The 23,017-nt window shown below is 43.1% G+C and overlaps 2 protein-coding genes across 7 annotated transcripts in view; one reads left to right on the forward strand and one right to left on the reverse strand.

The window, feature by feature from the left end:
• LOC139110621 (mannosyl-oligosaccharide glucosidase-like) overlaps positions 1 to 5,312 on the reverse strand; it is an 84,833-nt gene extending 79,521 nt beyond the window's left edge. The window contains exon 1 of the mRNA XM_070670494.1: positions 3,524 to 5,312. The gene's annotated coding sequence lies outside the window, so the exon portion shown is untranslated. The remainder of the gene's footprint in view (positions 1 to 3,523) is intronic.
• LOC139110616 (amyloid beta A4 precursor protein-binding family B member 1-interacting protein) overlaps positions 1 to 22,803 on the forward strand; it is a 98,525-nt gene extending 75,722 nt beyond the window's left edge. For 4 of the 6 annotated variants that reach the window (XM_070670480.1, XM_070670477.1, XM_070670479.1 and 1 more), the window contains 8 exons: positions 13,837 to 14,004; positions 14,210 to 14,365; positions 14,576 to 14,809; positions 15,213 to 15,442; positions 15,557 to 15,709; positions 15,836 to 16,348; positions 16,457 to 16,828; positions 16,972 to 22,803. In XM_070670480.1, the coding sequence (XP_070526581.1) occupies positions 13,837 to 14,004; positions 14,210 to 14,365; positions 14,576 to 14,809; positions 15,213 to 15,442; positions 15,557 to 15,709; positions 15,836 to 16,348; positions 16,457 to 16,828; positions 16,972 to 18,336 (3,191 nt within the window). In that variant the 3' untranslated portion in view covers positions 18,337 to 22,803. Of the gene's footprint in view, positions 1 to 9,709; positions 10,865 to 13,836; positions 14,005 to 14,209; positions 14,366 to 14,575; positions 14,810 to 15,212; positions 15,443 to 15,556; positions 15,710 to 15,835; positions 16,349 to 16,456; positions 16,829 to 16,971 lie in introns of those variants that run through there. The other 2 variants (XM_070670483.1, XM_070670478.1) reach the window with 2 other exon arrangements.
• The last annotated feature ends 214 nt before the right edge of the window (positions 22,804 to 23,017 follow it).

The following is a 23,017-nucleotide window of genomic DNA, read 5'->3' on the forward strand; positions in this document are numbered from 1 at the left end:
CTATAAATATTGCCTTCTCATTATACAAGCCGTTACTATCGCGATTCTCCCTTTCGGTGTCTGTTCTCGTGCCCTCGCCCACGCGTGCATACGCGTACGATTGCACGAGGCGCGATTATAAGCGGAGAAGCAAGGCGAACCGGCTCGCGCCGGAAGATTCTCGGGAGGGCATGCGTGCGATGGCCACGGCAATCTCCCTTCATCTTTGTCGTTGCTGCCGGCCTGCAAGCTCTCTCGGCTAGCACGACGCAGAACATGGGGGCGGACAATCGATACGGTGATATATCGTTGTTGCGCGATGCAAAGATCGCGAGTAATATATAATGCGGCGAATTTATCGCGGAGGTGGGATTATTATTTTTGCCTCCCCGGCTAATGATTCATCTGGGAACTCCGAACCCCGTAAGCGAGACACGCGTTTATGGTCTCCGTATCATACTTTACGCGCAACGTAATATTGATTTACCGACGACGATCTCGAGTGTTTGAAAAAATTACTGCGTCGAACGACGACTCGATTTTAATATTCTAAATTTTTTTTTTTTTCTAAAAACTCAATCGCTTCGGACGAGGAACCTCGCCGGAAAAGTGTTTTTGCTTTCCCGGTTGGAGAACTACTGCCGGTCGGGTGGATCGTAAAGCACGCTGAAACGAAGCCTTTACCCACGGTGCCATCGGAATTCTCGTTACGGTATTTTCAGGGCGTGATGCTCGGGTTCCGCGATGCGTGAAAAATCGCACGAGACGTGCGTTCAATTACGGCCACGCGTCTTACCGCGCGTGGAATACTTAATCGATCATCTCGCGCATTAAAATAGCACGCCAAACAGACGTCGCTTTAATTAGCTCCGCGAAAAACCACGGCGCCTCTTATTTTCGCGAGCTCCTTCGGATAAGACGACGACGTTGTTCGCGGCTTCGTCGACGAGCGCGCCGCGGTATCTATAAAGATATTCTCATTTCGCGTTTCACGCGTTTAGCGAACTAGGTTTTATGTGTATCGAACGAAGATAAAAGCTCCATCAACCTGTAACGAGATCAGAGAAGCATGTGCGTCGCACGGATTTCAAATACAGGTCGCTCTTGCCGTTCTTTATGGTCCCCATCGCCCGAGGTGCTTTCGCAAGCTCGGAGACATTCTTCCACTCTGCCCCGCCGTCGTTAAACCGATATTGCAAGTCGTGCGTTTTAGGTGAGCAGCACCGAGTCTAGACGACCGGTACTAAGGATCTACCGGGCAATATTCTCTCGCGAAAGCCGTTCTTTAAATCACGGGAAATCGAGGCAAAGTCACGAGCGCGGGGATAAAACGCGGAGCGCAACATTACGATTACGGTAGCCACCGACGGTGGCGAATTGAAGGGACAAGATTGCGCGGACGATAAAACATTCACGAAGGGGCGCGAAGTCCTAACGACGCACCGCGTTTCGTTCCGCGGATAAAAAGCCGCAGGTTTCGTCGCGATTTTTTAATTTAATATTATTTATTTATTTTTTTTTTTTTTACTGAAATTAACCGAAATTTGCGAGACCAATATCGGAACAAGTTTTCCGGCTTTTTAAGTTTAAGAGAGAACTCTCCTCGAAGTTGATAATTGGTCAGGAAACGAAGTTTCAACGAGAGCCGGCGATTTCGTTTCGCCAGCGGGACCATTTGCCGGCGCGTATTAAGTCGCCTTAATTGCAACGTGGAATTTTAATTCCGATTAAGGAGGTACGTACAAATCGGCACGAGCGTATCGCGTGCTGCCGCTTCGCGAGGCAATAATCACGACGGCGCGGACCACGTGACGTCGTTAAGTTAATGGTAATGCGCGCATAATCGGATCTCAATCTATCTGCAAAAGTTTTTGACCGTCGTTACGGCGGGAATATCAATAAGGCGGGCGGGGAAGTAGTACGAATCGTCGACAATAGCGAACGAGGTGGGGAATGTTTAATGCATCGCGGCCATTCACGGTTCCTTTTCGTTGGTTTCTACCTCGGACACAGACCCCGCGATTTTATTACAGCTCGGCACGTTTCAGCGTTTCCTCTCGCTTACGAAGCCGGCACGAAACCGTTGCGTATTTTCGCGGCCGCCGCTCGTTAACTCGCAGGGGCCTTTTAACGTTTCGCTTCTAGAAATTGAGTTTGCACCGTTCATCAACGCCTAAAAATAGTCGTTACGAAATTTTCGTTGCTTTCCAAAATTTTATTTTATTTTATTTTATTTTTTTTTTATTTATTTGACGGAGTCAATTTTTCTTTTTCTCGCCTCAGTAATTAATTTGTTAATTTGTGAGTGATGTATTTTTCCGGGCTTTCGAGCAATGCTCGCCGCGGTAATTCGGCTTCAAGCGCGACAAGTAATTTATTCACGCAGAAAGACTTAATTATCCGTTAAACGTGGTAAGAGTAATTTATGCGGTGTACCGCGTGGAATATTTAATTATTTATGAGGCTACGCCGGGAGTATCAATGCCCACAAAGCCGGCGAAGTGCATCACCGCCGAAAAGAAAAAAAGAAAAAAAAAAAAAAAAAAAACCGAAAGAACAAAATTCAGAACGAGGAATAGAAAACGGCTGCTTTGAATTATGCAGACATAATGAGACGGCAGTCTTCGATAGTAAAAGCAAAAAGTGTCCCGATTAAGCAAGATTAATTATTTTAATTAATTAATTTAACTTGCCGATCATTCGCTACGATTTTTTTTCTCGATCTTACTCTTTATCTACTTGTATATATTTTTTTTTTTTATCATTACGAAATACCTTCAATTACTTTTTACACCCGACGTAATACAACTTCTATCGATAACCAAAATTAATAAAACAAACTTCTATTGAACTCTCCTTCTCTTTTAGGAATGCAGAAAAATAATACGCCGCTTCCTCTCGCAATTTCCTTCGCGTCGTCTACGGGCTCGGTATTTGAAATTCACGCTGAAATTATAGAGCGAGTAATGAGCAGCTTCGCTCAGCTGACCATTTTGTTCGCATTATTCCGCGGATATTCACGATATCCCGCCTTGGTGCCCCGTAATTTTATACGTCGCTCGCGATAGCAAATTGAAAAGAGACGCGGTTTTCATCGCGCACGGCGGTGCCCGACCGCAACCGGATACCATTTCAACGACTCCCGCCGATTCGCAGGAATTCGTAGGATAGAGGTGGCGGGCTGTTGTTAACGGGATCAATGTCGACGGACGCATCAATCATCCCCCGTTCCGCCCATAAATCATCGCATCAAGCCGTCAAACGTCTCCGTTCATTCAAGCGCGGGGCAAACGCGATGAATAATTCTCGCCAATTAACGCGACACCGCCGAAAATATTTAACGAAATTGATTTTTAAATATGATTCACTTTATTACTATTTTTTATTAATTTATTTTATTTAATTTTACGTAACTAGAAGCTGCGCGCTATTTTTTTTTTAAAGATCCTAATTCGTGGGCGTTATTACATTTGGGGATATTAATTAAATATAATAATTTGTTTATAATTACGATTAAGTGATACGGCGTGTTGCCGGTATTTACATTTGTGTCTTCCGGTTAGGTTGATATAGGTTAGGTTGATATAGGTTAGGTTACTTTTCCAGCCTTCCTTCCTTCCTTCCTTTTTTCTTTCCTTCCTTCTGTGGCTGTTGCTGGATTATCCCAACGTGTTGTAGCACTTTAAATCCCTTGGCACTATTTTACACTGCTCTGCTTTTTTTTTATAATCACTGTCACGATCACTAACACTTTCACTCGAGAGACGAAACGACCGAGAGAATTACGGTGGATTATCGCGGCGATTTTTCACGATTAAAATTAAGAAGCGCGACGAGCGATCATCTGTTCTGTTCTACAAAGTTCCGATACTCCCGATATTCGTAGCGTTGCTCAACTTCCTCCGGGTCTTCGTCGAGTCGTCCTCTAGCTCGAAACAAGAAAGCCCGCGACGTAAAACGAAGGCCAAGTCTCACCTCTTGATTCCTCGATTGATTCTCGGCGGTAGGAACGACGTCGAGATTCCACCAAGTGACGAATGAAATGAGCCGCGATACGTAATTAATGTTCCCCGCGCACTTTATCTTCCTCGCGTTCTTCAAAAAGTCACCTGCTCGAAGCAGCGATGAGAATCCCGGCCGCGAACGACAAAGACGGGCGACGTGCGGATCTCTCACTCTGAAGATGGTGTCGTTGCCGGAATCTGCCGATGAAAATTGTAATGGGAGCCACGGTCCGAAAATGTCCGATGCAATTGCCGCGCAATTCACGCCGGACGCGCTCCGTACTGTGCTGCACTCGCGACATAACCTTGTCGTTCCGACGTACTTTTTCGTCGCACGAAACGGAGCGCAAAACGACGCGCGGAATAAGAGAGGCGTGCGGAAAATGATCGCTCGTACCCGGGTCGACGACGTCGACACTAATCCGCATGCGGAATCTTCCTAATCGCGGCCGAAAATGCGCGTAATTGCGGAGCGATTATCGACACGTCCTCGCGCCCGAGCCCCCGCGACTAGACTGAAGTGGTCGTTAGAGGATTTCGGCCACTAGAGGAAGTGAGACAACCGCGAGGAGAGAGTGAGACGGCGATAGGTCCGACCGTTGCAACTATTCGCTGTCTTTCTCGCTCGGAGTTTTCGGTGATTCTGAGCAAGCTCGACTCCGACTTGATCAGTTTATGTTGATTTTTATGCCCTCGGCGAGCTCGAGGTATCCTCCCTCAATACAGAAACACAGTGCTCGATGCTCGAGCTTATTTTTCTCGCGAATCTCGAGATCGATTGTCACTCTCGAGCTCCCAAATCGTCGCCGTTAGAAAACTGACAAGTCACGAAACCGCGCTGACGAGAATTAGAGTCGAGAATAAAATGCAATAATTACATCAAATTCAGGCAAGCTCGACAGGATAAGGAACTTGATGGAATTAATTCAGTTCTGAAAATACTACAGTCTGATGAAACTTATCGAATCGCTTGCTAGCTACTTCGTTTCTTACTTCACGAACTTAATTAATAGTTTACTTTCTTAAATTAATAGAGACTCGTAAATTCTTGCTGAAAAGGAAACAGTGCCTCTTTCATCACGCTCTTGTTAAATCCGATGGTTATCCGCGCTTGTCAAAATTTTATTAAGTGCGCGGTAAAATTCAGCGTCTCGACGGCGCCGCTGGTTTTCCCCGGAGGATTGCGAATGTTACGACGATGTTTCGTTTCCCTCGGTTCGACATTTACGCTAATGTCCCCGTTTGAGCCTCGGCGTAGCACGAGCTGTCGCCGATGGTTTTCCTCGAATGTCCGTTGAATTTCCTCTCCATTTCGGTGTCGCGCAGTTCTCACCGCCGCAGAGGGACGCCGAGTCCCTTTCAACGCAGTAATATATTCCACCCGAGAAATTGTTTCTTCTAATCCGGCCTTTCCGTCGGAAATAAAGATCGACGAACCGGAAGGCAGGGTGATGTAACTTTATGGCAAAGATTTACCCGACGAAAATAACGAAATAAGGTCCACGCTATCTTATTACTTAATTCGCGATATTAAAAAAAAAAAAAAGAGAAATTATTATATCGACGCTGATTACGTACGACGTAAATTAAAGTCAGTTTAAGATTTTTTTTTTTTTTAATTTTTTGTTGTTATTAATAATATAATAAATTTATTAGAACGCGAAAAATTAATAATGTATTGATTGAAAAATCTTTGCTCCCGGCTATTAATATTTCTCTCGTCGTTTATTAATATTTTTTTAGCTCGCGCCGCTGCAGGCAATGACCGCGGGTTAGAGACGCAAATGGTTCAATTACCATAATTCTTTCATGTTTAACTGGCGATTTTCCATTTCGACGCATCCACGTGTGCCCCCGGCAGAGTCTGACACGCAACGAAGGGTGCATCTGTCGAACCAAAGCCAAGTCACGTCATGAAGGGCGAGGTTCATTAGTTAATTAAACAAAGCTCGTTTAGACACGCAATTCGTAACCCGACCTTGGACTCTCTCCCTCTTTATCCTTCCATTTATTATTATTATTTTTTTTTATGATCTTATTTTTACGCGCGGGCGTCCGTATCGTCGAAATTTTTATTCCTCTTTCGGTCATAAAAATGTCGTAATTTCTCAGCATTATTTCGTTAAATTCAGACGAAATGGTTAAGTAAAGAGAGAAATAAAACTGCAATCAATCAATCACATTAAGATTCGCGAAAGGAAACGTGGATACCGCGTCTGAATAATTTTACAGAAATGCAAAGTAAGCAAATTGCATGATTAACAAGCGCACGCGAATAAGCAGTTAATATAAAATCTACGGAACCGTCGTGGAGCAACAATCGTAGCTGGCAAAATGCCGATGGAACCGTTATCGACATTGGCGGAAATCAATCTGCCCGCCGGGCAGCTCGGACAAATTGCCGCGGTAATTACGACACGCGAGGTCCATTGTAAGTGTCGTCCGTTTCGCGCGATGGATCAACTTCCAATTAAGGAAGTAGAAATTTTCGCTACGTTTATAAAAGTTAAAATAAAGACATAAAATTTCGCGCGGGTGATTACAATTCTTTGCAAAATAAATAAATAAATAAATAAATAAATAAATAAATAAAAAAAAGAAAGAAGAAAAAAAAACGAATTAAAATATCGAAACTACAGAATAAAAATTTCGTCGCTTTATCGATTGCAGCATATCGATAACGTAAGCGCCGTTCGCAATTTTTTTCGGCAAGAAAATTCCATCGAGCGGAGTGGACCAACAATTCGCTACTAAAACACCGCGGATACTCGCCGCGGTCGCTATCGCGGTAGAAAGTGCGAGGCTCGCCGAGTGCGTAAATATGTATTAACCATAGGCGAGTGCGTGCATCGTGCACTTTTCCGATTTCACGCCGCGTGGAAAACAGCCTGAGCGGAAAGCGAACCGGTGCAACGCGCGCGCGAGTGGTTAATCGCTTTTATCCGTCGTCCCGTTCGGACACGGTGCGACGACCGGTTTTTCCCAAGCCGCTATCTGAATCGAGCTGAACGCGATAGGCAATGCGCGCGAACGCCGATCCGTGCTCTTTTGCCCAACGAAAGATACGCGTTATCCCCTCTGCCCCCCTCCCCGGTACTTTCATTAACGCCGTACATTTTCTCACGTGTACGCGCGCGAAACGTTAATCAATCGATCTCGCCTTTTTTTCTCCGCGATCGAAAAAGGCCGATCGAAACCCGTCGGGGGGCACTCGATTAAATTCGCGTCTGATGCGCCGGATAATTAATTTAGTAATTACTCCCGTTTAATTGCGAAGAAGGATCAGCGTTCGAAAGCGCCCGGGTTTCATTTTGATTAATTTCGAATGAGTTACGGAATGATTAAGTATCGAAGGACGCGCGTATTTTTTTTCTTTACAGCTTCGCGATTGGCAAAAAAAAAAGGGGGAAAAAAATAGTCTTTTGCAACCGGCGCGTCGCATGTAATTAAATTTTTTACGAGAGAACGAAACTTCGTCTGAAAGTGTGAAGTTAATAATAAATTTCACAGAAAGCAGAAATATCTCTCACGACGCGTTATCGCGAAGATCGCAGTTGTAGATGAAAGTAATGAAAGTAAGTTGCGCAATGCCGCAGTGCAACAGCCACAGTGCAATCGATTACGAGCGAAAAGTTACTGCACGTAGCGTGTGAAGACGCCGCTTCGTCTTTCCAGCGCCGAGAAAAAAAGAAAAAAATCTGTTTTTCTGTTAGTTAATAAAACATTTAATTAATTAAATAACGAAGCACTTCCGATCGCGCGCGCTCGTCGAACTTTGAAATATTCTCAGGAGTGCAGACGTTAATTGGTCATCGACGGAAAACGCTACGTAACTATTTAAATTTTAATTAACGATCGTGCTAAAGCTTGGCAACGTTGATAACATACATTTCCCAGGAGTATTCGTCAAAGGCCAGGAATATCGTTCGTTCTAATTAAGTACCAAAAAATGCGCAGATATTAAATAATTTCTCGAATAAACGATCGAACGTTTGAAGTGGTTTTTTTATTTTTTAATTAAAAAAAATTTTTTTTTTTTTATGACCAGCTCTCGAGACTTGTTTTGATACTTTGATGCGTCTAAAATATAAACGCGTCATCCGCAGGACTAAACGAGACGCGTGACTCCATCACGGGAAAGTGCATCGTGAAGATCGGTTTATAATTAATACGTCGGACGCCGGCGAAACCTGCCGATCGCGTTACATCACACGCGGGGTCAAGAGGGGTTAAGTATGATTTATACAGCTAAGCTGGCGTTTATGCGCGAGCTTATCGGAGCGCGAGAGGGGGCGTTTGCGAAAATAGCGCGAAAACATCCGCGGCCGAAGAAGCGCGACGGCTCGGCTGATTTATGCGGCTTGATTAATCTGGGTTACCGCGTTATCGAGCTGCGTTTGCGTATTCGCATAATCGACAGGGTGAATGAACCTTCCTTCCCCGTTACAGCGATCGCGATCGCGGGGAAGGTAAAAAATAAATAAATAAATAAACAAAAAAAAAATAATACATAAAAAATAAACGAGACAATCGCGCGCGGAACTCGCTCGCGGTGAAAAAGCTGATCGCCGCGAGAGATTCGTTTCTACGGTTAATTGCGGCGTGTCAGATCGTCCGATCGCGCCGATCGGCGGCCGCCCGCGGTTTCGCGCATAAATTAGAATTTTTCGACGCGCCGGACGAGCGCTGAAAGATGGAAATTGAAGCTGTCCCGAAGAACCGAAACGATGCATATTCATAAAGCGGCATTAATTCGTCGCCCCGTGCGACTTGCGATCCGATCGAAGTCGCGATGTTTCAACAGCGTTGCAACGCGATGGTACCATGTAACATAATAGCCTGCTAAATAAGCAGGCAGAAAGGAACGGGCGTCCAGTATCTCTCGCATTTAATATCGCTCGTGGAATACGAGGCTGACATAATTAAGTTCGAGTCGCCGATGAAGATATTGAAGTTAATTCATTGCCTTTTTTTTTTCTCCTCCCCTCCCGTGTTACTCAGTTCTCTTAACAGCCGAACGTTTCCCTTCGTTTCGGTGACACGAGAATCGGTGGAAATGAACGACGCACCCTTTCGTGCTCTCATATGCCGACGTCGTCTTTATCATTTATCAAATCGTCACTCTGGCGCCCGGACTTTAATCAATACGAGCCTCTTTGGACCGTGTACACTCGTCGCCTACTGCGACACCGAATTAAGCTCGATGCTCAATTTCTGCTCAACTCGTTAAACAATGTTTCGCAATCGAGACTCCGCCGCTATTACGGTCCAATTTAATGCCCGCGTAATTATTATACGCGCGATAATGCCCTGGCAGCGCATTTTGCGGATATTATTTAAAATATCAGCTTCACTCGCACACGACGAGTAGCGTTCGTATTATTATTATATAAAATTACATTTTTATTACCCGGGAGAGAGATACGGCGTATTTATGGCGTTCATAAAAGCTTGCGTAACCCAATGGCGCGTTCAACCCTTTCGCACGCATAATCGTGCGTACGCACCTACCGCGTGACACAAATGCGACAGTTAAGGCGCACGTAATTAATTAAAACGACGATTAATTAAGCTCCGGGCGACCGTTAAATTTGTGGCAAAAATCGTCCGCGGGAGACGATGATTAAATCCATGAAAAGAGACACCGAGGTGTCGTAAAATAATTTTTAAAGAAATTATTTTACGTTTAACTTGTGAAATATTCCGAGTCATTCCTCCGGCTCTGTGATTCGCGTACAGATTTTTTTTTTTTCTCTTTCTTTAAGAATCTGGTAAAAATATTTAATACCGTTCTCGATCCCTCGGCTTCCCTACCTCCTGCGTGTAAGAGCTCGACATTCAAAAGGGATTCCACAAATTCCACGAAGTTTTTCGTCAGTGTTCCCATCACTTTGGGCGTCGGGGCGGCCCTTTGTGATACGAAATAGGTACAAGAGGCGTTAATTTCACGTCAATTATCGTCGCGTGCTTGAGAAAAATGTGTACTTACAATCCCCGGCGTGGACAGATCGGCGGAACATTTTTAACGGCGCAATGGCGACGCGGTTTACGAACGGGAGGGGCTTTATTTATAGTCAATAGGCGTTTGCGTAAGTCAACCGGTGCACTCTCAACCCTTTTTAACGTGCGTTTGGTCGCACACACGGCACACAAAGGCATCGGCAGGCACCCACACGCAGGCGCGTCGCGCGTCCGCGCGGAAAACTTGCGGCGAGAGGCGAGTATGTTCACCTTAAGGCCTTTAGTCTTGTGCCGCCGCACGCGATGCGCGGGTCGCGTTCACCGTGCCGCTCGTATCCCGTTCCTCGACAGTGTACCGCGATAATTTTAATATGAAGCGAGAAAAATATATTTGACGCTAATTAGAACCGCGGCGATTAAGCATGGCGCAAAGGTACTTCTCCCGCGAGAATCCGCGTCCACCTGACTTCCCCGTCGCGACGTAGCTTTTACCACTTTCGACGGATTGACATTTCGTTTCAAGGCTCGCTAATTGCGGGAAAGCGATTAAAAGCGGCATTTTCGATCGCTTCGCGGTGGGAGAATATCTTAATGCAGCCGCGCGGACAGAGCTTGATGTTATCCCAATCTCGTGCCGTCGGTCCGCGATTACGAAGTGATAATTCGACAAATTGATTTCCTCGCTCGAATGGAAAAGTGATTATGCAAAACGCGGACGTTGTAATTGCGCGCGGCGATGATCGGATGACGATGCTCTTTCGCTCCGATGAGGGGCTCATCGGGGTGCGATGCTAATTGACGTTCGTACGGAATACGGGATTGCACTCGAGAGGATCGACGCCTCGCTTGGCAGGCAGGGTGGAAGATGCTCGGGCATTTCGGTAGCAACGAGAGCATATTGGGCTACCTCACAGTCAAAGGTATACGTTATTAATTCAACCGAAAACACGTATTATTATTATTAATTTTTATTTTATCAATTAATAAAAATTCCTCGAGTAATAAAAATTAAAAACGAATAAAAGCAATTGACCGTCACCGACTTGGTAGGTCTTTAACGAAAGAAAGCGCGGCCGTCGACAGCACATGGCACGACAATGCGCTCAGACTAAATTTACAGTAATTTAGCACCGCGCAACGAACGTGAATTCGTAAATTAGCGGCGAGTCGAGTCACACTTAGGCATTCGTCTATGTGATGATTTGCTTTGACTTAGAAAGCAAGTGGAAAGTTGCCTTTTTATGCTTGCCACGGCAGAAACAATGGGTTTTATCAAAATTTTATGACTGCGAGCTTGCCGCGGCCCTGTTACTCTATTTATTTTACAAGCCTTTGCAATTATTTACATTATCATACATTTTGCACGTATAATCGAGATGTTTAATTACGTTAAGTGCATTTTATGCAAGACCTCGGGCATTCTCTTTGATGCAGATCTTGACGAAGAAACGTTTGAGCGCGATAACGCTCTGAATCCTTTTTTTTTTATTCTTTTCTTTTTTATTTTTTCTTTCTTTTTTTTATTAGCAACTAAGATTTCACTTAATTAACTTCCGAGATAATATCTTTTGTACAGAAGCTCTTCGCGATTAAATTAAATCTGCGTAATCTCGTTAAAGTAGTTTCGAATTAAAAATATATTTTTTTTTTTTTCGTAATTGCGCTGTTAATCTCCATTTTCAAAGTTTACATTATAAATAAACCCTCGTGAAGCTCGCAATTTCTATAAAAGCTTTCGAATGAATTGTTAATTTATCTTCTGTACAAATTTTAATTCATTACGTTACTTTTTTTAACCGCTGAATTATACGGGGACTCTTTAAAATATTTACGTTTCAAATTTGTACACGTGATAAATGAGTCGTTGTTGCATAATGTGCTTTTGTTACAAGTTTATTTGGTTCCCTCCGTGAAATATGTATTACTGTAAGGTAAATTTAATAGATACGCGACCATTCCCGTGTTTACCCAGCATTTATCTTTTACCGACGACCCCTTTCCGATAATGGTGCGGCCACGAAACTCGTAAAAGCTGGCATTGTGCCTTTTCCACTGTCGTTTACTTCCTATTTTTCTTTACCCTCTTGTCATATCGCGAAGAAGGAAATCGATACGTGTCTAAATATACACTTCTTTTTTAACAAACCGACTATAAATCTCGTCATCGTGTAAACAGACATAAAAAACAATGGGGAGTCGCTTCTTATCGCTGCGAGGATAATTAAACACAGGGCGTGTTTTATGTTGCATGTCAAAGTCCGTAAATTAAGTCCAATGCCCCCTGAGAGAGCAGAAAAATTTATTTACGGAAGGTGTTTAATTAAGGAAAAAAAAGAAAAAAAAAAAAAAAAAAAAAAGACGAAAATAAAAATTATAATTACTTTTTTTTTTGTACTTTTCACGAGAATACGTCACGAATCGAGAATGCGGTCTACGATTATCTAGAGCGGCCTACTAGGACAGAGTGAGTCTTGGCAATTAAGCCATGACTATAAACTTTTCCTCGGATGAACTTGATCCGAAGTTAACACACAGTTTTGCGCTCTTTGCTCCTCCGACAACGAAATTAACTGTACAAAATTTGCACAGTTCCTTTTAACATTATTTAAATTAGAAACCTTTTGATTGAAAGCTAAACGGCTGTCAAAGAAAAATACTTCCGCATTTTGTTGCTTGAAGCTCTGTCTAATACGATTGGCTAACTTCTTACGGCTTAAAGCGATCTACGGTGATGTAGATCGCTCCTTACCGGGCGCGTGTCCCCGCATAGTTTGCTACATCGAGGTGTTTGCGATGCGTAACTTCGCCGTAACGGTAGTCACCGGGCGCGACTCGCACGCCTGTCCCTCGTGGAAAGTCCGACGCATCCTGATTTCATTTTCACTTCAGCCGCATAACACGTTTCGCGTACCACCATCCGCAATTAATTCTCCAAAGCCGACGCGTTTGTAGCATGATATTACAATACGATCGCGACTTAGCTGGATGCAAAAAGTCCACGTGAAGGGGATATCCGATACCGCTTTAAACCGCGAGCGCTGCACGTGTCGTTCTTGCGCTAGCCGAAGATGCAAATTAAAGCCGATTAAACCGATATTAATTTCAGCGTGTAACCGGTATGTTGTATCGGAACAAGAAACTTTCTATATATCCGTGACAAATACGCGCCTATGCAATGCAAATTCAGCCGGAATTGCAGCCCATAATTAATTCGAAGTCCCCTCGGCGGTTCTCCGTCGCGAGAAAACGCGCGTGGCAGCGCGTGAGAAATTCGAAGCGGACGGCGAGCGCGCGAATCTGCATGATAAACGTTCACGGGATTCCTCGGCTACTCTTTCGCATTCGCAACGTCGACGTTGGCGGTTTCGCGGTGACGATTCGCCCGGCGATATCGTTCGCATTCCACCGGACGTACGTCACTTTCGCCTCCGTAGGTCGGAGGGAGCCGCGGGGTTCTGAAAACTTGCAGAAAACCGCATATTAAATCGCGCACGGCGTCCATGCACCTGTATTATAGTCAGTCATTAAAACGCAATAGAACGTACGAGTCTAAGAATAAAACCGTTGCCATTGTTTGATATCTCCACATGCTAAGATTGAAGCGATAAAAAAAGAAAAAAATAATAATAAAAAAAAAAGGAGAACAATGCGAAATTAAATCGCACCTGAGATAATAAATTAATTTCAATTTTGTTAAGTCTAGATATAATTCGATGCATTAAAATGCAATATAATTTTGTATTATCGCATTTTTAATAAGTAATTGATAAACGTCGGTGAAGTGCGAGGAGCATCTCGTATCGCTATATTATTTAATATGCAGAGTGTCTGTGTATTAAAAAAAAATGTATTTTTTTTCTTTCATTGTAAAATATGAATGGTATTTTTGCAGATTCCCAAGATGTCGATCTGGACGCGATTCTTGGTGAATTGTGCGCCTTGGAGCGACGTTGCGATGGCGATATCGCCGCCACTCCTGCGCCTGATTCGCAAAGGCCAGGAAGACCCGCCAGTACAAGGATCAATTCAGGCGACAATACCGACATCAAAAATGAAGGAGGCACGTATTCGAGCCGGCAAAGAAATCCCTTTACGACGTTATCTCCATTTATCGCGAGGCGAACGTTAAATAATATTTCATGCCTTTAACTTTTGTGTTACTTTTATACCGTTTTATATTGCGTTGCTCATGACACGCTGAGAGCTTGAAATATTCTATATTTTATTTTTACCCTAGTCTTACATACGATTGATTTACGGTGCAGGTATGCGCACTGATAGCCCCGATAACGACAGCGCGTTCTCGGACACGGTGTCCATGCTATCCAGCGAGAGTTCGGCAAGCAGTAGCGGTTCCGGACATAAACCACCTCAGACCGCCATGCACACAGCTCCCCAACAACAACCACATCAGCTCGTTGGTGAGTATTTAATTTTGTCATTACGCAACGTAATCGTGAGATTAAATTGTCGAATCGTTTAACCGAGAATAATACAAAATTGTGCTAATTATCCGATTCTCCAAACGTTTAGTTCATCGCGCGCCACTTTCTATTTTAATTTACGTTTGCCCGTCTATCGGCTGAGAGAGTGTATGCCGTGAGTAAATTTGTTTGCAATTACCTCTTGAGATGCAGCGAGTAGAGCGAAGGCAGAGAAGATCCGCCTGGCACTGGAGAAGATGCGCGAGGCGAGCGTGCAGAAGCTCTTCATCAAAGCGTTCACGTTGGACGGCAGCGGTAAAAGCCTCCTGGTCGACGAAGGGATGAGCGTCGCGCACGTGTGTAGGCTGCTCGCCGACAAAAACCACGTGCCGATGGATCCGAAATGGGCCGTAGTCGAGCATCTGCCCGATCTCTTTATGGGTTAGTCTATTACCTTCTATTTGCCGGCCGCTAATTGACTAATGACGCAACAATTCCTTGATGGCCGGACATTAATGCGAGACGTTAATTTTTTAATGCGAACATCCTTATTTAATTACATTTGTCGGCGCATCGTAATGTCTTTCTTTACACGCATTATTGTATTATCGATATGAAAAATATAAGTGAATTTTTTATGTGCTATGTTATTACAATTTTAAAAAGCACGCAGATTCGTTGTACGAGACTGTAAGAATTTAATTTGCCAAATGCGGTTCTTTCTTTTTCGTTATCGGGAAACTTTATTCCGGCAAAAATACGTTGTAAGTCTCGGGAGACGATTTTTATTGGCGTTGGCTCGCAGAGCGGAGCACATAATGCAATGTATTAATAAAACTTTCAGAGAGGGTTTACGAGGACCACGAATTGCTGGTAGAAAATCTTTTGCTGTGGACCAGAGATTCGAAAAACAAGTTGCTCTTCGTCGAGAGACCGGATAAAACACAACTGTTTCTCACGCCCGAGCGATTCCTCCTCGGTCCCACAGATCGCGGCGGCGGCGAGTATGACGACCACTCGAGAAATATCCTACTGGAAGAGTTCTTCTCGAGCAGCAACGTCGGCGTGCCCGAGGTAAGCGGCGTGATGTTTACGATCTCGTTGCGTCTTGGCAACCGGATCGACGGTAACGAGTTCGTTGACACACATCCCACTTCTCTTCTGCATCGATTACCATTTGCTTTGCAGGTCGAGGGTCCGCTGTACTTGAAATCGGACAGCAAAAAGGGCTGGAAGAGGTATCACTTCATTCTACGAGCCTCCGGTCTTTATTACTGGCCAAAGGAAAAGGCGCGCACAGCTCGAGATCTCGTCTGCCTGGCAACCTTCGACGTCAATCAGGTTCGCCACACTTTTACGCATTCTTTCGAGATTACTTTTAAAAATAATTTTTGATTTAATTAATTTTATTTAATTTATATTAAATAATTTTAGTTGCACAAGGTATATCTTGGTTTTTTTTTTTAGGTTTATTATGGCGTTGGTTGGCGTAAGAAATACAAGGCACCCACCGATTTTTGTTTCGCTGTAAAACATCCACGGCTGCAGCAGCCCAAGTCCACCAAGTATATTAAATTCCTTTGCGCGGAGGACAACGCGTCCTTGGAACGATGGATGGTTGGCATTCGCGTGGCAAAGTACGGTAGGCAACTGATGGAGAACTATCGGGCGCTCGTGGACGAGCTGGCGCAGGAAGATCTCGACTTGTTAGCACATGCGAGATCGTGCTCGGTTAGTTCTATCGCTGCTCCTCCAAATCAGACCCAGTATAACACGACGAACGACAACGCACGGCAGTTCGCGGAGAATGTGAGGCACAACAACGAAACTGTAGTCGCCCCGACGAGGCAGTACGACGGTCAAAGGCAAAGTTATAATCCGGAACAACGCCAGAGCTATAATAATGACGGCAGGTTGAGCAGAGCGAGTAGCTCCAGTTCTAGCGGATGCCTGTCCGACGGTGCACCGAGTAGTTGCGAGGTGAATTTAATTAAACACCGGTTTGATCGAAAATAACTTTAAAAGAATTTACGTTATTATTAAAATATAATTTTCGATGCAATTATTAAATTATATATTGTTTGACAGGTGGCATTCGAATGCGGAGAGTTTCCAACCGGCACGATAAAAAGAAAACCGTCTATGAATCCGAAGTTGCCTCTTACGTCGATTACAAGGCAATTGAAAGAAGTCGGCGAGACCGTGCGAGACGAGCCAGATTCTTGTCCGAGCCCAACGAGCTCGGGATCTGGTACGCTAACTAGAAGGCACAGTCGTCGGCGGAGCGGCACCGATTCCGACGGCTCCGGAACTTTGAAGAGACATCACAGATCGGGAAACGCGACACCTGTTAGTCCAGTACCTCCCGGCACGCCGGTGAGGGAAAGAGCGAGTCCAATGGGATACAACAGATCGGAGAGTCAAGAGAAAACGCCGACGAGTCCGATACAAACGTGCATGGTATATTACATTATTAGAAATTTTAATACGATTTATAATATTTATATTTTTAATTTTTTTAATTAATTTTTTTTATTATGATTAATACTTTTTTTTTTTTTTAATATTTTTCAATGCGTAACGAATAAATTTGTACCCTCTAGATGGATTCGATTACTTCACTGCCACCACCACCGTCACCATCAAGAGTCGCCGAAGAAATCGAGTCCGATAGCGAACCACTTCCGCCGCCACCTCCTGAAATGTTCCGTTCGAATCTCTCGCTGGATTCTCTGCCGCCGCCGCCGGCACCCGGTGAACTTCCAGTTTGTAATACGCCGGAGCTCACGGGCTCTTCGTTAAGTCTCGCGTCTCTACCGCCACCGCCGAGCCCGCTCGTCGGCGAAACCGGAACGATACGTCGCGCTAGATCTAAGCAGTCCACTCCTACGAACTCTGTGACTCCTGAAAGCACTCCCACGCACGCTCCCCGACCTCAGTCTAATCAAATATACACGAATAATATCGCTCTGAACAGCAACTCGGTTCAGAATTACAATTCGAATACATCCTCGAACGTTCATAACGCGAATAATACCGTAAATTCTGTATCTTCTCCGCACAGTTCCTATCCAGGGTCGACGGCGAGTACGCCGACCTGTACTCCAAACTCGCCAAATTTCACGTCACCGCCGCCTTTCGTGCCGCCGCCGGCTTACAGCGCACAGCCGCCTCTTACAAATTCTCAGAGTCTCGGTCGACAGAATTCTAAGGTCGAATCGATATATCAAACTGGTCACCATAACACAATCCAGCCGATCAGGCCAAATCCCAATATGGATACCGTTCGGCGTAGCGCTATGAAACAAGGAACTGGTCATTACGCTGCACCGCCTTATCTGGCCGAGTTAAAGGCCGCCTCCAGTCCGCAGCCGCAACGACGAGTGACGATTCAAGAACCATCGACGTCGCCGAAATCGAAGACCGGAACCGGGAAAAAGATCTCATTCAATCTACCGCCTCAGCAAGAACCCGGTAGTCCCGCATTGCCGCAGCGGAAACCGACACCGCCTAGGAGATCCGACAGCACCAGACTCACATCGCCGAAGAAGCTGGCGGCGTCCGATCAGGCGCCGCCGGGCGATTTCCTCAAGGATTTGCAAAGGGTGATGAGGAAAAAATGGCAGGTTGCGCAAAAGTGTAAGATGGATTCGACAACGACGCCGCACGAGGTGCTCGGCTTTCGAGATCCGCCCCCTGCTGTGGCCGACTACAGAGAGACTAACGTATCGAATTGGGTCCAGGAACACTACGGCGCGGATAATTTATACGAAAATGTATACACGACGGATCCTAATGGACCAGTCGAGTACGCGTCCAGCCCGGCTCGACAGACGACCGTAAGATTCGCCGACGAGAATTGCAGCATGAACATCGTCAACGCGATCGCCGGCAAGAGACGACCTCCACCGCCACCGCCGAAAAGGGCCGAAACCACGCATTTGACCACCACCCGAGCGATGCACTGACAATAGCAGATAATTCAGCCCCATCCCGAAAGGCGATGGTATTGCTGTCTTTGTGGCTGGTGGAAGGAATGAGAACGGAGGTAAGAGACGGCTCCGTCGACCCAACGTCGTTCCGAGACATTGTACCGATCGCTATTTACAAAAAACCGCCAGCGGGGAAAGAAACACTTCTTCGACAAAGAAAGATTTCGTGGATCTCGAAAATCGAACAAGATATATAAAAAAATATAAAAAGAAAAAAAAACGAAATTGTTCCGAGTTAAAAAGAAAATATTCGTTAGATATAATCGATTTTGAGTGGCTTTTTCACTATCGGAAAGAACTGAATTAACCAGTTAGGTAGGAATCTATCTATATGGATGTCAATGAGACGAACCGTTTATATTATCTGCAACGAAATTACGAGTTTGATATTATCATGCTAAATTACGTGTGTTAAAGGATGAATGTCGACAAACCGTCCTTACTGAAAGTTCTCTTTGACGTAACTGCCATCGAGAGCTGAACATGAACCGAAAAATAATGAAATTAATAATCTAAACGCTCTTTTGAATCGAGCAACGAATTAAATTGAATTCGAGCCCGCGACAGAGATTCGACAGCGTTATGGTCGATCAACACATAACGAACACTGCCGCACATACGAAGGATGTGATATAAATCGTAAGAACCACGTGCTCCAGTAATCTAAGAATCACGCGAGGAAAATAAAATAGACGATGATAAGCAGCGCGATATAACGCATTAATTTTTTTTTTTTTTGTTTTTTTAAGGCAGAACACAGGAGGGACTAATTAATGATTTTATGCAGAATCACAGTTCTGCTTGTGCGTAAATTTTATAACCGTTAACTGCCTCGTCTACGATTTTCTCAAATATACATGGATGTGATAAATAATATAAAATAAAAAAAAAGATATATATGTGCGAAACGATTTGTTGAAGTAGTCTCATGTTTGATTAAAAGAATAATCATGTCCGAATATAATTTTTAATAATTTTGTCCAATACTTAATTAAAAAAGAAAAAAAAAAGAAAAGAAAAAAAAAAGAAGAAGATTTATTTAGCATTCGCTTTAAGAGAATATCGCTTCGAGAGTATCGCAAAAATATTTTACAATACGTGCTGTAATAAAAATGTAATATACTATATATATTCTGTCTTTTTTCGCTTATACTTCTTAAATTTCTCGAGATTAAGGCTTGATGATTTCGGACTGTATTCCCAAAGAGTATGGTGACGAAAGGGAACGCATGTTCTGTAAACGCGCAAACCGTGCAACGCTCGATATGCCGAGAATAATCGCCGAGCGAAGACGAAATTGATCTCAGCTCTCTCGGAAGCGATCTAACTTTTTCGCAGCGCAAGTGTATCGTCGATAAAGGAGACAAGTTCATCGGACATCTCGTATGCGAGTAGAGCGTCTTTTGCGATGACATTTTTGTGCATAGGTATATATGTATATAAACTAAATATGTATGCGCGTTTACGTCGTTATATCAATTTGGATGCTGTATGTGTAGTTGTATTATACAATCGGAACACGCTTCACTTTGACGTGTACACGGAGACGAGATTCCCGGTTGTCCGTACGTTCGTCAAGTTGTATCCGATACGAACTACGTGACGATAACTTTACTCGCCCGTGACACGAGGACGCGAGATTTCGTTTAAGCCATTTTTCGTTTCTCTTTCGTTCGATAACGAAGAAAGACCGATAATGTCGTTCTGAGAACTAAGCGGATCAAATGGAAAAGTAAAAGAAATTAAAATTCTCGTAAGTTTTCGATTAACCAGCTAACTCTGGAGGCTAGATAGATAATAATTATTATTATTATAATGAATTCTTGGGATAACTCTTTAAACGAAGCTGTCGAAGCAAGCGAATATGTTAGGTGTTCGCGTTAGACTGGCGATTTAATTAATGTTACTTCAAATATTTGATTCCTAGAATTAGACGATGAAACATGCGACACGTACGATTGTCTTACGTCGACTGGAGAAAAAGCGAAAATACATCGAGCGATCACGAAGATCGTTGCGCGAGCCAATGGCAAGGAACAATATCCCGCGTGGCTTTCCCCGTTTGTGATCAAGAAATAGAATCTTCAGCAACGACTAGCCGAGCCTTTTTAAGGTCGCGTAGCTGATGTAGTTTTATATCTCGATTTGTATCACGTTTGCGTAACTCACGTGTGAAAGTCAACGACACTTCGGACTCGCGGAGTATCTGTATCGTCGAATTTTTATATACGGAATCGGTAGCCGCTCGAGAAAGCCCGTTCGTGCGACACGCAATTCGTAGAAAGTATTTTGTAAAATCGCACAAATTTTGATACAGAAGTATTTCAACGTAGCGATATGGATAAGGAACTACAGGGCTCAATACTGCGAGTTTAACGACCAGTTTTCAAGACGACCAACTACTTTCAATTTCCAATTCATTGATATCTCAGAAAACATGTTCGCAATAAATTTATCACATCTTTCTAAAGTTCACGTATGTCCGAGTTACTATTGTAACTGATTTGTCAACCTGCCTTTGGTCGACAAGTCGCCTTTTGATTCGTCAATGTTTTTAATTAAAAAAAAAAAAGAATTAAAAAAGAAAAACAAATTATTCACTCCGTGCCTGCGCGCGAGAATTTTTCCAATTTTCTAAAAACTTCCCCGCGTGTGTCGAAGGATTTTCCAGTTTTTATAAATACAATTTTTACAATTTTCACGCCGTGCCTGTGCGCGAAAATGTTCCCAATTTTTAAGGAGATTCGCACGACCTCGCGTCGAAAGTGCTCCCTCGAGCGAGCGCCGAAAAATAAAAAAAAAGAAGAAAAAAAAAGAAACGAGCACGAAACTGCGTACTGTAATACAATCGAATAACTTAATAACGATAGCTAAAATCTAACTTAAAAATGAAATCGTCGATGTCGATTTAACAATATCTCCGCCTACGAGCGGTTTAATCAAACTGAACCAATAATATAAATGCATTTTTGAGACTAATATATCAAACTTTACAGAGACTAATGATCTTTTTCATACGAATTTTTTAAAAAAGATAACCTTCCCACGAATGCGAGTATCAGTACCCTTGCGCTTGAAATGCGACTCGTGCAAACCGCGCGTAAAATAATTTGTATTAATTACAATTATACTTTAATTAAATTCTTTAAGACTTTATTTTTATTAAAATTAACATATTTATTTCTGTGCAATTTATTGGCGCTTTAATTTTTTTTTTTTTTTCTTTTTATTCTGAAATGTATTTCGTTGTTCGTCGCGCGAGCACGTCGCTAACTTATTTCAAGCAAACTGAATAAGGGACTGGCACGGGACTCGTTGGGAATGCTGGCGCGTGCTGAGATAAAAAAAAAAAAAGAACTTTTTTTTGTACTTGTACTCTTTAAGAAACTTTCATCGAGAACACTCCAAGCAATCTATGTAGGTAGCTTTAGTATTCGATGTACGCGTGCTGCCCATCGCTTGATTTTCGCGAGATGGATGAGTTAACCGACCGCCCGTTTCCGATAAACAGGTAATTTGATTGAAGCTTTCGCGTTGAAATTAGTGCAATTGACGATAGGAATCTGTAGGGAGCGAAATCGAGAAAGCACAACCAAGGATTGTCGGTTATTGACGAAAATTATATAATATTTTAATTACGAAATTTGCGGCCAGCTTAGATTAATCAACGATGTTGAAAGCTGCGAAGTTAAAATAAGTGGAACAAGTCGTTCATTACGAAACAAATGTTTTTTTTTTTATGTAACAATTTTCTCGAGTACATTTAATGAACGATAAATATATTTCTTTTTTTTTTTTTTTTGCATCGAAGAAGATTTGTACGAAGGTAGGAAGGAACTTTTCGAGCCGGCTCCTCTTTGATTGTACATTCTAAGTTGTTCGTATGATTTTGTAAATATTGTAACAAATGATAACCACGAGGAAAAATTGTTAGCGGTATCGCGCAGCCAGCAATGACGTTTATATTACGAACAAATGTATTTTATATCGTTTGCGAGAAAGACGTAAGGGGAGAATGAAAGTAAGTCTTCGAAGATTTTGGAAGGAACATGAATCTTACGAGGACAGAGCTTCGCTGCGTTTCGTTTGATTTAATTGATTGTTTCGGCGCGAGAAAAAAAAATCTCTTTGGTTATCGCGACGACGAGATACCTCGAACGCTACGTTCGCATTGCTATCAGATCGATTTGATGTAGCTTAACAGTTAGAATTTAGGTCGTATTGCAGGTTGTTCCAGATACGCTCTATGCAGGTGTGTTTAACAAAAGAAAAAAAGAAAAGAAAAAAAAAAAGAAAATTGTGACAATACTGACATTATTTCGTGACCCGACGCCAGTTATTTAGGTATAACGCGTACCGAGCGAACAAAGAAATGCGCAGCAGTTGAAATATTATAGGTATTATATTCATGTTTTTATGTAAATAAATTTTTGGTATATTTCACTGGTCAACGGCTATTTTTTTCTCTCCCTCACGTTCATATTTAATAATATATAATATATAAATTTAATGTATTTGCGGTAAAGTATAATTTTTTTTTTTCTTATAATGTAAAGTAATATAAATTTTTGAAATGTAGAGATCGTATTATTTTTTTAGAATTATTTTATACCGTGAGAAAAATAAAATTTATAGTAATTATTATTTTATATTCTTA

The sequence above is a fragment of the Cardiocondyla obscurior genome, linkage group LG21 (genome assembly GCF_019399895.1).
Source record: "Cardiocondyla obscurior isolate alpha-2009 linkage group LG21, Cobs3.1, whole genome shotgun sequence".
NCBI classification, from domain to species: Eukaryota; Metazoa; Arthropoda; class Insecta; order Hymenoptera; family Formicidae; genus Cardiocondyla; species Cardiocondyla obscurior.